Below are 15,585 nucleotides of genomic sequence, written 5' to 3' on the forward strand. Positions count from 1 at the left end.
CGCTAAATCTCTCATACGATACCCAATATTCGCGCCCAAGTTTGTTCCAACTGTCAACGATCTACGCGGCAAAAGCGGACACGATTGGTTCAGAGGATTCACACTAGATCTACAAGGATCCTATTCCAGGGACGGATGAACCTTGGCAATGACTCGTAACGGGTTTCATCGTTCTTGTCTTTTTCAGGTGCCGACCAACGGTAGGTAATTTAAATCATCTATCCTTGTCTCGGTATAACCGGCTTGGTGTCGGGGACTTAGAAAGCTTGGTTAGCGTTGACCATCCTTGGCATACGTACTGACTAGAGTAATGAGCTAAAGAATAAGTGCACAACTGGCGAGTTTACCGTTGACATTTGCACAGACAATGGGTCACACGGCTCTTTTTAGAAGCTAGACTTGACGGCAGATGATAACATCTTTTCTTACATTCACATGCCAGATATACACACTTTATACAACCCCTTGCCATGGGACCGGATCGTTTAACATCCGCTGCTCCTACAGGCTTTGACGAACCTCTCTTTCTTTCTCGTCAAACATACCTGGTCTAGCGCCAGGGGGCACCAACCAGTCGGGGGCCTAGGAGTCCATAAAAGGATCGGCAGTGAAGAAATGTAATCCCGGATCCATGCATGAATGAACGCCCAAGTTGGGAGGACTACTCAAGGCGAGGCAGGGCTGTTAGTCGAGCTAGAGGTCACCGCTGAGCGAGGGTTGTCGAGATGACTCGCATCCTGTAAGTTGAGTATTGACCTCTAACTGTCCCCAATGCTAGTCTAACGACCGGCGTTAGATCTACACTCGGAAACACAACGTATGTAACGTATACCAGTGCATATCAATCCTACCAGACGTCGTTTAGACTTTCATAATCCCCAGTATTATCACCCGTTGCGGAGACCCCTTCGCTTGTTAGAAGCTTACGACTCTACTATACTACCATCCCCCGGTTCATGTCGATCTTTTCCAGACCCAAGTGCCGTGCCGTTCCCTTTCTTTTCTGTCGTATATCATCAAAGGGCGACCCTTTTCGCTAATCTTCTTGACGCGCGCCTCTTTTGTCATATATCTGCTTTTTCATTCCCTTTTTTTGTTTGTTAATTTGGTGGCTTGAATTGACTTTTCAAACGATCTCGCCAACATGGAAACGACTCCGAGAGAGTCGAGACAGCTCGATCTGTGGACGTCGGAGTTTATCACTTTTGCTGCTGCGACTGTCTTTATTGGATTGAGATTGTTGAGTCGACGACTTACGAGGATTGAGTTCTGGTGGGATGATTGGTTTGCTTTGTGTTGCTACGTATGTCTCGCTCTTCTATGCCACGCTTCTTTGCTAACTGTTCTAGTCGGTGGCTATTGCTTGGGTAGTCATCATCCCGATTTGTACGAACCACATACCCTTCGCTATCGACACATCTAACACTCCGAATAGGGATCCAAGAAGGACTCGGTCTTCATATCAACGACGTCAAAAATGGCAGAACGAAACCCGAAATTCTCATGAAAAACGCTCTCATCCTTTACGTTGCCGAACTCTTCTACGCAACCGCCCTTTTCTGCGCCAAAGCCTCCATCCTTAGCTTCTACTGGCGCATGTTCCGAGTTACCAACATCAAACTTCCGATTCAAATCCTTGGATGTTGTTCTTTGATTTGGATTATCATTCGAGTGAGTATAGCCCCCATAGTCGAGGGAAGCAAGGCTAATAGGAGTAGACGTTCATGGGCATTTGGCATTGCGTGCCTATCGATAAGTTCTGGAATCCGACTGCTGGTGGAGATCAAGGATACTGTGCCATTGAGGATAAGAAGTTCTTCTTTGGAACTATCTTGGTTCATGTCATTCTTGACGTTTGCATTATTGCGTTGCCTATTTTGCAGGTTCTCAAGTTGCAGCTGCCTCGGGCACAAAAGATTGGTATCTCACTGATGTTTGTGTTTGGTATTGTGTAAGTTTTGTCGCTCTTATAAAGTATGCTCTAGCTAACAAAGTTACAGGATCTGTGTCTCTGCTATGGTAATCATTGTCGCTTCGACGCAATTCGATGCTGCTTCGGAGAACCTTACCTGGAACTTGACCACTATCGTTGTCTGGGCTTCTGTCGAAGTAAACCTCGTCACTGTATCGAGTATGTACCCCCTGAATCTTCCACCAACCACTACTAACAATCCAGCCTGTCTACCAACCGTCCGACCAGCATGCATGTACCTCTTCACCTGCACCCACCCCCGCTCAACCATCAACTCGGGCTCCAACAGCTACAGTCACTCTTACGGTCGCAGCCACGGACGCAGCCAAACCAAGAACACGATCCGTCTTTCGACTCTCCCCAACGGCAAAGACGACGAATCAAGCTCAACACACCAACTTGCGGACTCAGACCGCGAGCGTCGCTCCTCGGACTTTGAAAGCCATGCTATGGATCGGTACAGGGGAAATGTTGCTACTGTTACTGGACCTGCGCATGGAAGAGGTGGATCAGAAGAGTTTGAGGTTGGAACGCCGTTTGGGGGGATTATGGTTAAGAATGAGACTACTGTTAAGGTTTCAAATGCTAGATAAGCGACGGGTATGATATACGGATGGGTTTAGATATATTGTGTAATATGAGGTAACAAGGCTTTTCTTTCTTTCAAGTCATTGTTACTGCTGTAATGTAGCTTTCCTACGTGCTGGCCTTCAGTGGTTCGCGCATTATGTGTCACCTCGTGAGATCCTTCTGAAGTTGTCAATCGTATTCCAAGCACACGAAGGCAGTCGTGGCTCGACGCCTCAAAACGTTTAGATAATCCAGTACTCAATAAGACTTCTACAGGGTGGCAGTTAAACTCTCGAAGATGCCCTTAATAAAACAACGCATTTAAAAAGATTGGTCGGCAACCTAATGCTGATAAGTCCTATACAACCATGCTTCAGTATGGTGACGGTTATCCATTTTCTCTAGCAGCGCGACAGTCATTGGAGTCAGTGTATATATACTCTAATAAGTGGGTTGAGTTCCATCAAACATCCGGTGTGGTGTATCGGTTAGCATACCGCGTTTTCATTACTGAAGATCCGCGGCGAGCGGGGTTCGATTCCCCGCACCGGAGTTTCTTTTTCGCTTTTTTAACCATCACATTCTTTTTTGCCTGTACGTAAAAAGTTACCTATGCCGTCTATTCTGACACGGCCTAGAAACGGCCCTCCTAGCTTTATTCCTCCACAATTTTCATGCCACAAACACTTGTAGAGGGAACGCTCAATTAAAAACCGTTTTGCTAGTGATGCATGCTTTGTGTCCGAGCTTTCAGCCTCCTGCGTCTTGTTCCAGATCCTATTGCCTTTCTGAGAGCAATCGTAGGAGCGTGTCCATGAGATCACGAGGCTTTTGCAATATAATATGACGATGGATTTGTGACAGAATTGACTTTGTATGCATTTAACGTTGATGTCATATTTCCATGAGGAATGTGATTCCAACATATAGGTTAGTAACGGTGCATAACAGATGTGACGGGGGTTTCCAGGTTGGTGGACAACCGTGTAGGTAACAAAAAAGTTGGCCGGGTCGTCAAAATAATGCATTCCAACTATTAACCCGAGCTAGCATGAAATGGCCAAATTATTTAGTCTCTGCACTCTGGGCGGGAAATTCTTCTGTCACCCAAGTCTACTGCATCACTTTAACCTACAGTGGAGACTATTCGGGTAATCGGCCTGATGTACGGCGCTAGTAGAGTGGGTGGTTACGCAACTGTGCCGAGGAAGTCTAATCTTGCCTCGTGGTAGATGCCCACGCTGATGGGTTTTGTGAACATGGCGGCAGGTTTCCCGGAGATGTTTGTTGTATAGGCTAAATAATCTAGGGGAATACGGGGGAGAAAAGAAAGCCAACAACGGAGTACAGTTGGTAGTTACGAGGCTGTTAATTGATCTTGGCTTATAAGTTGGGTTCGATTTTTCAAAGACTCCCAGTGGTGTTTGCTATAGAAGAAAGATGCATTGGCACAATGGGTGTACTTGTGATCAGGCTGAAAGATTCATTTTTGCTAGTGTATGATTTACAAAAGTTGTATACCTTAATCTTCATGATTGCAGAGCAAACTAATCCGATATATCATGAAGCTGTAGGGTAAATCATAGAGGCAAATGATTTCAAGGAATCATCAACAGCACTTGGTAATTCCCACTCGATATCGATTCTTTCCCTTGCCAAGTGCCTGAGCAAACATTGATGCATATGAAGGATGGCTCACCAACACCGCTATTCATCACATCATCCCTGTGCCTTGGCGAGGAGAATCAATTACTCTTACTAATTGGCCTGCTCGCCGTCGCTAATGTTGGTTCAGCGCAGCCCGAGACAGTCATGCTGTCAATCTTTACCCTGAGCCGCCATTTACCAAATCTTAGTTTCAGCCTCTTCAACATCGATCTTGGCGACAGCCACAAGCCTGTTCGGCAGCAATCCCGTTATCAAGATCTATCTACCCAAGGCCTTGAGTGGGCTGATGATTTCTGAAAGGAGACGGGTGTGACGGAGTGATACCTCGGACCAAACCTTGGTGGGGTTGCCGAGATGCTTGAAAAGGCTGTAAAGGGCGCTCTGCATGACCGCAACCTACATCCTGATAAAGATTCAGATCTGAGAGGCTGCAGAGGTGGCGAGGGAGTCTTGTACTGAACATGAGGAGTGTTGGCTCGTATATGCAACCCAAGAAAACATATTTCAAACCCAGCTCGTAAGTCTGTCACATATAATGGTTGGGGGATCATGATGCTCCCATCTATGATTCGTTGACAAGGATCTATGCTGCATCTTGGCTTTTCGGTAACTGCTGGATACGATCGGGAAAAGGATCTGCGATCATACATTAGTTTGAATCTTTACCCATTCAGGAGTACAAACCGTTCTTGACCAACAGGCTTTTAACCCCGCAGTCGACTGTTTGAGGCTTCGGGTGTCTCATCGTAACCGTAATGGTTGTATAACGTCCGTAAAGTTGCAGATCTGAGTTTACCCTGGTTTCAAGAAAGTATCTTGAAAAGGATGCGAGTCTGCTGGTAATCACCCTGTGTTTCAGCCGCATGCAAGATCAAACTCTGTCAGCTTCAGTTTCAATTGGTTCATGCGTTGAAGAAACGGTCAGCACTTTGTTGTTGTTGGTCCATCAACTCGGATATAGCGCCGAGTTTAAATCGTGGTTATTTCCCCAACCCAGCTGATGGTTGGTTGACATTTGCTCTGGGAATGACTTCCGAGACGTCATTGCATTCCAGCTGTCTCAACGCTCCCCGACAGAGTGCAGACATCCATCAACGGGAGTTCCAACACCCGAGATGGCCTCGTCTTTCACACATTGCGCCCGCTGACATTTGAACATTGAATTGGATGCCCAATATCCCTTATCGAGATGTTAACTGTTTCTTCGTGGCGGGCGATGAAACCTTCCAGGGTCACAAGCTGGCTGCCAATATGTGGATTGACAACAAGAGAGATGAGCAGCGGGGTCAATACTCATGTTTGTTGAACTAACCACTGTAATAAAGAGGAGTAAGATCTGGTAGTGATGGACCCAGGTTCCGAGTAGAGGATGATATGACGTTGAAAGTAGTCCATATCTCATGAGGCTCTTGCGGATCAGAGGCTATTCCAAAGACAGCAATGATGTCTCAGAAAGTGACCAGTCGCTTTCACAATAGGATTCGTGCTGAAATGGGTTACTATTGATGGTACCTGTCCGTCACTGAGTAGGAGTACTGCGTATGTAGCAAAGTTCGACGGATCCTGTTGACTTTGTCTTGTCCTCTCGAGAAAGGCACGGATCGACACTCTAGTGTTCTCAGGCTAAAAACCTTACGGTAACACACAAGATTAACAAGGTGTCACACGTGATGACTTGTAGCGAAAACTTTCCAACGAAAACCCCTGGTTTGAGGCTGCGCCAAGCCGAAGCCACCGGGAACAATATCCGGAAAAAGTGTCAAAAGATGACATCAGATTCTAGTGGTGAAGCTCAATCGGCGAACTTGTGTTGATACAACCCAAGAGGTGTACTCAGATGGTTCGAATTGTATACCCGAGTCGCCGCCAATGTCTGTTACTTCGACAAATGATACCGTCGTCTCCGTACACCAGAAGAGATTCAAAGACCGGTCGAGGTACAAGTTTCGTTGCCACTGTGATCTGATGTTTAGATATGCGCCATAAGGTACTGGAGGAGGTTTCTTGCCGTTGTCCATTCTTACCTCGACGCTAAAGACGCCGTTGAGCGAACAACAAAATGACCAAACCCAATCACGAAGATGTCGGTCAGGATGACCGACAGCCGTTGATGTCGTTTCCAAACTTAGTAACCCGAAAAGTGTCACATTTCACAAGATTGTCACTTTTTCAGCTGAGGATGCAAGATCTAGAGATTGACTTGTAGATCACCCACCTGGAACCTGGAAGGTACAACCAATAGACCCAAAGCTGAATGGCACTCATGCATGGTGGACAGGTGTGACAGCGGGAAGTTCCTTCCATTGTCAGTCAACTTGGGAGCCGCAATGACGTGCACGTGTCTTCTGGTCTTCTCCACTCCAGGCAACATCTCAAGGCATCACCTTCGCTATGGGAGATCAGGCATTATCTTTGTGAGTACTAACAAAACTGCTCTCTTCTTTCAAGCCTCTTTCGTACCAGGTCGGGCCGCAATGATAACTCCACAACCGTGTCGCTTCGAGCGTTAGCCTACCCGTTTTGCCGCTGAAAACAGCATTTCGTCCAAACCAAATGACAGCAAACGTTGGGAATCGGAGCACCGACTAGCTCGATACTTTGGAGCTGCTCCAGGTTACTCAGACTTTCACCTATCCTGCCGATCAACCCCAGCTACTTGGTTCACAGCGATCTACAGGACCCAAGTCACAGATCACCATGCCATCAGAAATCGTTGGGCGAAAAAGAGGGTCTTGGCTTTTATCCGGACGCCAAGAGTTGTATTAAGCTTAGGTCATATCTTAGTCGATATGGTAGTGGGAACGCTTAAGGTTTACCCCAGGCCCGGAATCACAACGGATCTGCGTAGCGAATGTGAGGCTATCCACAACTCGATTTCACTTACACCACCATTACCATGGAGGATAACCTGTTCGAGCGTATCTAACGTCGCTGACTTGACCATTCTCATGCTGGTGGTTGTTTCTTATGAGGTCAGTTTGTGATATGTCACAAACTGTTGGCGGACCCTACTACAATTAACTTTCTGTTCATGATGCCGTCCAAGCGTATATGCACGTTATCACTTCTCAGAGCCATGCATGGTTCTTATGACGCAATTTTCTGGCTTGGTCTGGACTAGAGAGCCTCCAGACGAGTTCAAAGACCCCAAAAATGTACCCAGTATTTGGATAGAATTCAAGTATATAACTTGAGGATCATCTCATGGATATCCCAGATCATCAGGTCGATCAATACCAACTCCAACACCCAATTCCCAACTCAAAATGGTCCAGACAATGAGCTGGCGTGCCCTGGTGGCCACCATTCTGGCCATCGCCCCTACACCAACCTTTTCTGCCCCCTTTCACACCCGACAAATTGACATACTCTATGCTGGAGGCTGTCCTCTACCTGGTGTGTGCAGTTGGGGAACTTGCAACAAAGTCACTATCGAACTTGACCCAAAGAATTGCGGAAAGAGTGGTAACGCATGTAGCTCTGGTGAGCTTTGTGTTGCCGGAGGGTGTGTTCCCCTCGATCTTACATCGAACCCCCAAGACTGCACAAACTGCCAGCCTGGTCAATGGTGTGATGAAGGCCAGTGTACTTCCATCGAAGTGACTGCCAACTCCCGCCGTTGCGGTAACCAGAACACAGAATGCGGGTCAGGCTACCTTTGTGTCAATGACAGATGTCAAAGAATCAATATCGGCTCAGACCCAACATCATGCGGAGCTTCCAACCAGCCCTGCAGCGCGGGTAGCTGGTGTCTTGATGGAACCTGTGTCCCCTTTCAATTAGGTACCAAGGTGCAGTCTTGCACAAGGACTAGCGAATGCCCCTTTGAAGCTTCATGTACTGGCGGCTTCTGTCGTCAAGTATCCATCTCCTCCGACCCATTCAACTGTGGCGATGCGAAGAAGAACTGTGCAGCTGGTCAATTGTGTGTTTCTGGACAATGTAAATCCTTGGACATCACTGAGGAGGCCGAGACTGAGAGTTGTGGCGCTTCTGGAGAGGCTTGCGCACCTGGATCATACTGTTCAAAGGATACATGTCTACCTATCACCATCTCAACCGACCTTTCGCAATGTGGGGACAGCCCATCGCCCTGCAAGAATGGTCAGGTGTGCATTTCCGGTCAATGTATTAACAATCTAATTGACCAAAGCAATACTGCGAGTGTAGCCTGCGGCTCTGGGTCTGTTGGACCTGGCGGACGTCTCCCTGGAGGGGCCCAGAACGGAGATGGTGTCTCTTCTGGTGCGAATGAAAACGATGACTCTTCCGCAGCCAATGGAGGAAGCAACGGGGACGCTTCAAACAGCAACAACTCGAATGGAAGTGGCGCTGGATCAGGCGCCCAAGGTGACGGATCTTCCCAAGCTTCAAGTGATAATGTCGGAGACGGCTCCGGAGATGCCAGCGGACAGTCCTCAGGTCAGCAAGGAGGTTCTTCATCAGGTAGTGATGCGACTTCAGGCCAGACACAGGGCAACTCCGGGGATGCTAGTCAAGAAGACGGTGAACCAACTTCTGGAGGAGCCTCAGGTTCCGCTGCTGAGGCACCCTCTGGCTCTGGAAATGGTGGTCAAGATGGAGATGGCTCTTCAGGCCAGAGCGGTTCCGGTCAAGGCGCTACTGCCGGCTCCCAAGGACAAGAGGGTACAGGCGCAGGCGCAGGTGCAGCGTCTGGCAGTACCGCTAGCCCCCAGGGTGGTGCTTCTGACAATGGCGCTACTGGTAACGGTGCCGCTGGTACCAATGGTGATTCGACTTCATCGGGTGACGACACCGGTAGTAATGCTGGTGCCGGCCAGGGTAACGGCGGATCAACAAATGGACAGCCTCAGGGTCAAGGCTCAGGGGCAGATACCTCGGGCTCTGGAACTGGTTCAACATCAGGAAACGGTTCTGGATCAGACGGAGGTGATGGATCTGGTGCTGGTACCGACTCTGGTACTGGATCAACTTCAGGCACTGGCTCTGGCGATGGATCTGCTGCTGATGGTGCCGCAGGAGGCAACTCCGGCAATGGCGCGAACGGTGGTGATGGATCTGGAGCAGACTCTGGCGATGGATTGACAGGATCGCCTTCAGGTAATGGGTCTGGCACCGGATCCGACAGCGATGATGGTGCCGGTGATGGTGCCGGCGCTGGATCAGGTACTGGATCCAACCCAGGCAACGGTGGAGATGGAACTGGTGCCGACTCTGGATCAGACCCAGTCACAGGCTCACCCTCTGGTAACGGCTCTGGTTCTGGTGATGGAGGAGACGGCACTGACTCTGGATCAGATCCAATCACTGGATCACCTTCTGGCAATGGTTCTGGTTCTGACCCTGGATCCGGTGACGGAGGGGACGGTGCCGGAGGCGATGGGGACGATGGCGATGAAGGCGTTGCCCCTGGACTTGGAGGAGATGGGACCGGAGGTGACGGTACCGATGATGGTGGCGATGGTACTGAAGGTGTCGCTCCCGGTACTGGCGGAGACGGCACCGGGGACGATGGCACTGATGATGGCGGCGCTGGAGGTGATGGCGACGAAGGTGCTGCTCCTGGTACCGGCGGAGACGGCGCTGACGATGGCGGCGCTGGAGGAGGTGACCCTGCTATCCCTGGCGCATCCGGAAGTCTCTCGCAAACTGCACCGGTACCTAGCATCACTGGAGGACCCCAAGGCGGTGGTGGTACCCCAGGTCCTGACGATGATGGTGACAACGGCGCTGGAGATGGTGGTGACGGTGACGGTGGTGATGGCCCCGGCGATGGTGATGGTCCCGGCGATGGTGATGGTCCCGGCGATGGTGACGGCTCTGGACCTGTGGATCCCACGGACGAGCCATCACCAAGCTCTGTCTTAACAGAGGGTGCACCCATTGACAACCCTGGTTCAACCTTGACTGAGCCACCAGTCGACCCGTCTAGTTCAACTACCAGAATTACTGGAGGACCGCAAGGGAACCCAACAGGTCAACCTGGAGATGGCGACGGAGATGGAGATGGAGATCCCGCGCCTACTGACGCCGATGGCGACGGCGATGGCACAGTCACCGACCCAGGCACTTCACCCACCGATGGACCCCAGGACGCCTGCTCAGCAGACGATGACTGTGCCGTCAACATTGACCTTTGCATTGTTGCCGGAGTCAACATTTGTGGCTGTGTGAATGCTGTCTGCGTTGTGCTCGCGGATCCCGGAGATGGAGATGGTTCTGCCTCTGTTTCCGACAGTCCTGCTTCTCAGACACAGGATGGAGGTGATGCTGAGCCAACTGACGATGGAGGGGACGACGGAGAGGTTACGGCTTGCACTGAAGACTCGGATTGTCTTGCTGATATTGGATTGTGCGTTGATGGTCTCTTGAACCTCTGCACCTGTGTCAATGCTATCTGCGTCCTGGCAGGCACTCCTGCAGAGCCATCAGACGCAGCCTCGCAGACTCAAGATGGAGGTGATGCTGAGCCCACTGATGGCGGAGAAGTTACGGCTTGCAGCGAAGACTCGGATTGCCTGGCTGATATCGGGCTGTGTGTTGATGGTCTCTTGAACCTTTGCACTTGTGTCAATGCCGTCTGTGTCGTGGCAGGCACCCCTGCTTTACCCTCAGATGCAGCTTCTCAAACGCAAGATGGAGGTGACTCCGAGCCCACCGATGATGGAGATGCTACTGCATGCTCTATTGATGGTGATTGTGTGGCAAATGTTGATCTATGCCTCGATGGCCTGCTCAACCTTTGTACTTGTGTCAACGCTGTTTGTGTTCTGGGCGGAACACCTGCCTTACCATCTGATGCACCTTCTCAGACTGGGGATGGAGATACACCTGAACCCACTGATGATGGGGATGTTACAGCATGCAACGACGATGATGACTGCACTGCAAATGCTGGATTGTGCCTTAATGTACTAGGGTTGAATCTTTGCACTTGCGTTAACGCGGTCTGTGTTCTCGGAACTGACCCCGATGACACTGCATCACCATCTGAGACCGACGACTCAGATACTCCCGCACCTACTGATGATTCTGATGCTACGTCCTGCAACACTGCCGATGATTGCGTGGCCAATGTTGGATTGTGCCTTAATGTACTAGGGTTGAATCTCTGCGCTTGCGTCAATGCTGTTTGTGTTCAGACCATCGATCCTGACGACGCTGCAGCGTCGCAAACACAGGACACCGACACTCCTGCACCTACCGATGATGGAGATACCACTTCCTGCAGAACTGCTGATGACTGCACTGCAAATGCCGGATTGTGCCTTAATGTATTAGGGTTGAATCTCTGCACTTGCGTCAATGCTGTTTGTGTTCAGACCATCGATCCTGACGACACCCCAGCATCGCAAACACAAGACACAGACACTCCCGCACCCTCTGGCGAACAAGGAGTTACATCTTGCAGAAACGCAGGCGACTGTACTGCGAATGCTGGATTGTGCCTCAGTGCACTAGGACTGAACCTCTGCACGTGTGTTAACGCTATTTGTGTCCCTGCCCTTGGTGGTGGTGGTGGTGGTGATGGTGGTGGTGACACCCCTGCATCCCAGACCCAGGACTCAGACTCGCCTGCTGGCACTGATACCGATACTGGAGCCGCATCTTGCAGGAATACAGGCGACTGTACTGCGAATGTTGGATTGTGCGTTAGTGCACTAGGACTGAACCTTTGCACGTGCGTTAACGCTGTTTGTGTCCCTACCATTGGTGGTGGTGGTGATGATACACCTGCATCTCAAACTCAGGACTCGGACTCTCCTGTTGAGACTGATGCTGGTGGTACTGGGACCGCATCCTGCAGGAATGCTGGCGACTGCACTGCGAATGCTGGATTGTGCCTTGATGCACTAGGACTGAACCTCTGCGCGTGTGTTAACGCTGTTTGCGTTCCTGCCATTGGTGGTGGTGGTAGTGGTGGTACAGGTGGTACAGGTGGTACAGGTGGTACAGGTGGTACAGGTGGTACAGGTGGTACAGGTGGTACAGGTGGTACAGGTGGTACAGGTGGTACAGGTGGTACTGGAGGTACTGGTAATACTGGAGGTACTGGAGGTACTGGTAATACTGGAGGTACTGGTGGTACTGGTGGTACTGGAGCCCCATCCTGCAGCAGCGATAGTGGATGCGCCGCAAATCTTGGATTGTGCCTTAATGCACTAGGCATCAATCTATGCGCTTGCGTCAACGGCGTCTGTATCAACACCCTAGCTAGTGTTGGGCTAAGCACAGGGAGGATGGGAAGACTCAGTGCGGACACGCCTAGTACAGAAACACCCGATGATGACTCTACCGACACGGATGGGATTCCAGCGACAGACCAGCGGGTTTCATGTACATCAGATAGAGAGTGTACAGCCGCTCTCGGAGTATCTGCACTGGGTATCTATGCCTGCGTGAACGCTCTCTGCGAGCTTCAACCTACTTCGAACTCTGGGGACGAAGACGAGGAGCCCTCAGAAACCAGACCAAGCAGCACACAGCCAACAGGCAATGCAGGTGATGGAGCAACAGGTAATGGAGATGTCCAATGCAGGACAGACCGAGACTGTGTGGGTGCTCTTGGAGCCAGTGTATTGGGAGTAGTTGCCTGTGTCAATCTCGTCTGCCAAGAGACTGCAGCAAGAGCAGCTGTTGGAGGTGCTGAGGGTGCCGGAGCCGCCGTGCCCCCGGTCAGCGCAGCTGTTTCTTCAGGCTCCAGCAACGATGGAGAATGCTCCACAGATCGAGAATGTGTTGCTCGGCTTGGTGCAGGCGTTTTGGGCTCATTTGCATGTGTCGACCTGCTTTGCCAGCGAGTCAACGTTAACAGTGGATTCACGACCGCGACGCGTGAAACTACTCCTGCCCCATCTAATGGCCCAAGCGAAAGTACACCTGGGCGTTGCTCCAGGGACTCGGACTGCACTGGTAGGGGCGAGACCTGCTCTTTGGGAGTTTGTCGAGTATCGACAATAGGCTTGGGCAGCGGAAGTGGTACCGGAGGCTCTGGCACAGGAGACTCGGGTACTGGAGGCTCTGGCACCGGAAGCGGTACTGGAAGCGGCTCTGGAGGTTCAGGCTCAGGTACCGGAGGTTCTGGGTCGGGCTCTGGTTCTGGTTCAGGCACTGGAGACTCAGGTACCGGAAGCTCAGGTAGTGGAAGCGGCACCGGGGGCTCGGGCACCAGCACTGGAGGCACAAGCACTGGTACCGGAGGCTCGGGGTCGGGTTCTGGCTCTGGCACTGGAGGCTCAGGTACCGGAAGCGGCACGGGAAGCTCGGGCACCGGAAGTGGTGGAGCATGCCAAAGGGCTTCTGATTGCCTCGCGTCTGTCAATCGGCTGTGTGTCGCCGGCCTCTGCATTTGTTTGAATGGAGTCTGCAGTCCCAGCTAAAGTCAGATGGACCACTGCACGGTATTCTAGGGGCCAAGCATGCCATGATGCGTGTGTTGAAGAAGTCATTTGAATCGCGACAAGATCATGTCGCAGACCTTTATGCAAATCGCCAGATTTACGCGATTGGTAATTGGCTGTGCCGATTGCCCAAGTATTTGGATTCTCTTTATCTTGTATAGTACGGTGTTTACTGCGATTTCTGCCTTTTCGTTTCTTAAAATATTTTATGGCAACTCAGGATGGACTGTTACGGTTGCTTTTTACCTCTTGTATTTTATTTACTATAATCTTGTAATAGCTTAATATTACATTCATGCTTCTTTTGCCACTTTTTGCAATCTACTTGCCATTCGAGTTATCACTCTGGACATCCACATGTTACATGGGAATATGTCAATTGAGTCAGAGCTTCACGACTTGGAGCGGAACAGTCCAATCTCTTCATACTTGCTGAGAGCTGTTGATACAAGGCGAATATGCCATTTACGAATCTCCAAGCGACTGTACCTGTCTCACATCTAGGCATCCAGCTTCAACGTAGACGGTATTATTTTTTTACCTGTTCGGTACCTTGGAAGAGATTAATGTACTTGGGCTCCAGGGGGAGTATGATCGCAAGGCTAAAAGTTAAAAAGATTGACGGAAGGGCATCAGCAGGGGTAAACCGACAGGTTTCTCTGAAGCCGCAGTTCACTCTGCTCCTAAAAGCCGCCCGAAAGGGTCAGTGGTGTTCCATCGTCGCGAGCCTCAAACTCGGGATGAAAATCAATGGCTAGTCTTCCATGAAGGCAACATTCTCAAATTGCGGGAAACCCTTAAAGCTTCCCACACCAAGCAGGGCGGGAAACCCGTCGTGTGGCCAGGATAATGACCTCGGGTATGGTAGAAGCGTGGAAGATTGGGCAATCCGCAGCCAAGCTCCGTACGCTCGTCTTGGGATGAGTAGGAGAAGGTTCAGAGACTTGACGGGGATTGATGGGCAACAAGACCTGCTTAAGATAAAGCCCTTGCCCGCGTGAAAACGTGTGGGATACTGCTTCCGCAAAATTCGAAACTTTGTACCGAGGCCCTAGTAAAAGGGAGCCTGCGGCTTAATTGCGATAATGAACGAGACCTTAACCTACTAAATAGCCTGTATTGATATGGCAATACACTGGCTTCTAAGAGGTCCTATTGGCTTAAGCTGATGGAAGTATAAAGCTTGAGCGGATATGGCACAAACAAAGATTTCCCTTCGAGTGAGAATATCAGTCATTACATGGGACACAGGTTTGATCATCCAATTTGTCTATTTTGAGACGTGACTTAGGTTCTGGATGATAGATCGGGGTTTCTAGATGGGAAAAAGAGAAGATACCCCATACATGACACAGCTTCAGTGTTACACGCCCGCTAGCAAAGCCTCCGCCGCCGCCCTCGCGGCCTTGTCGGCAGCCTTCTTCTCCTTGATCTCCTTGTGCGACCAAGGCTGGTTGAAGTAGATCTTAGAGTGATCAATATCCTCCTCTTTGTTCCCCTCAAAAGCAGCCACAGCCTCCGCCTCGAGCGCTGCACGGCGGTTGGTGTAGTCTTGCTTCTTCATGACGAGACCGATCATGACGATGATGATCAGGACAGGAATTCCGATGTAAATCCACAGCATCCACTTGTTCCAGGTGAAGCCGCCCATAACACCCACGACGGGCGGGTTGCGTTTGTAGACGTGTTGCGCGGCTGCGTTGTAGATGTCGCGGGGGTGGATTGTCTGTTTGGGAGCGACCTTTTCGGCGAGTTTTTCGAAAATCATTTGTTGGGCGATTTCTTTGATGGTGTCGGAGTCCATCGAGGGTGATGGGTGGAATGCGTTTCTGGTGGGTGGGAGCAGAACCATGTTGGCGGTCGTGGATGAAGTCCGAGGGAGGTTCTGGTGGTTTTCGACCCGACTCTGATTTTGTGGCAAAGATGACTGGAAAACAACGTCCATGGCGAGAGGGAAGAAGATAAATATTCCATTGAGGGCACGTAACAAAG

General features: G+C 50.5%; 3 protein-coding genes and 1 non-coding gene across 4 annotated transcripts; 3 read left to right on the forward strand and 1 right to left on the reverse strand.

The window, feature by feature from the left end:
- Positions 1-1,144: 1,144 nt before the first annotated feature.
- B0J16DRAFT_383512 (uncharacterized protein) lies at positions 1,145-2,565 on the forward strand (the record flags this gene model as incomplete). The annotated part of the gene is made up of 6 exons (XM_046131343.1): positions 1,145-1,303; positions 1,350-1,386; positions 1,436-1,671; positions 1,719-1,951; positions 2,001-2,131; positions 2,177-2,565. The coding sequence occupies 6 exons, from the start codon at positions 1,145-1,147 to the stop codon at positions 2,563-2,565; spliced, it is 1,185 nt and encodes a 394-aa protein (XP_045985558.1).
- Positions 2,566-3,012: 447 nt separating this feature from the next.
- Positions 3,013-3,095, forward strand: B0J16DRAFT_t111. The gene has a single exon. It is a non-coding gene; the product is annotated as a tRNA-Glu (tRNA).
- Positions 3,096-7,476: 4,381 nt separating this feature from the next.
- On the forward strand, positions 7,477-13,600 carry B0J16DRAFT_371454 (uncharacterized protein; the record flags this gene model as incomplete). Its single annotated transcript, XM_046130410.1, has 1 exon — positions 7,477-13,600. One exon carries the CDS (start codon positions 7,477-7,479, stop codon positions 13,570-13,572), a length of 6,096 nt encoding a protein of 2,031 aa, XP_045985559.1. The 3' UTR covers positions 13,573-13,600.
- A 1,356-nt stretch (positions 13,601-14,956) lies between these two features.
- On the reverse strand, positions 14,957-15,538 carry B0J16DRAFT_319273 (uncharacterized protein; the record flags this gene model as incomplete). Its single annotated transcript, XM_046125507.1, has 1 exon — positions 14,957-15,538. The coding sequence occupies one exon, from the start codon at positions 15,536-15,538 to the stop codon at positions 14,957-14,959; it is 582 nt and encodes a 193-aa protein (XP_045985560.1).
- Between the last annotated feature and the right edge of the window lie 47 nt (positions 15,539-15,585).

The sequence above is a fragment of the Fusarium flagelliforme genome (assembly GCF_020744385.1).
Source record: "Fusarium flagelliforme strain FIESC 12 MPI-CAGE-AA-0113 chromosome Unknown B0J16scaffold_3, whole genome shotgun sequence".
Taxonomy (NCBI): Eukaryota; Fungi; Ascomycota; class Sordariomycetes; order Hypocreales; family Nectriaceae; genus Fusarium; species Fusarium flagelliforme.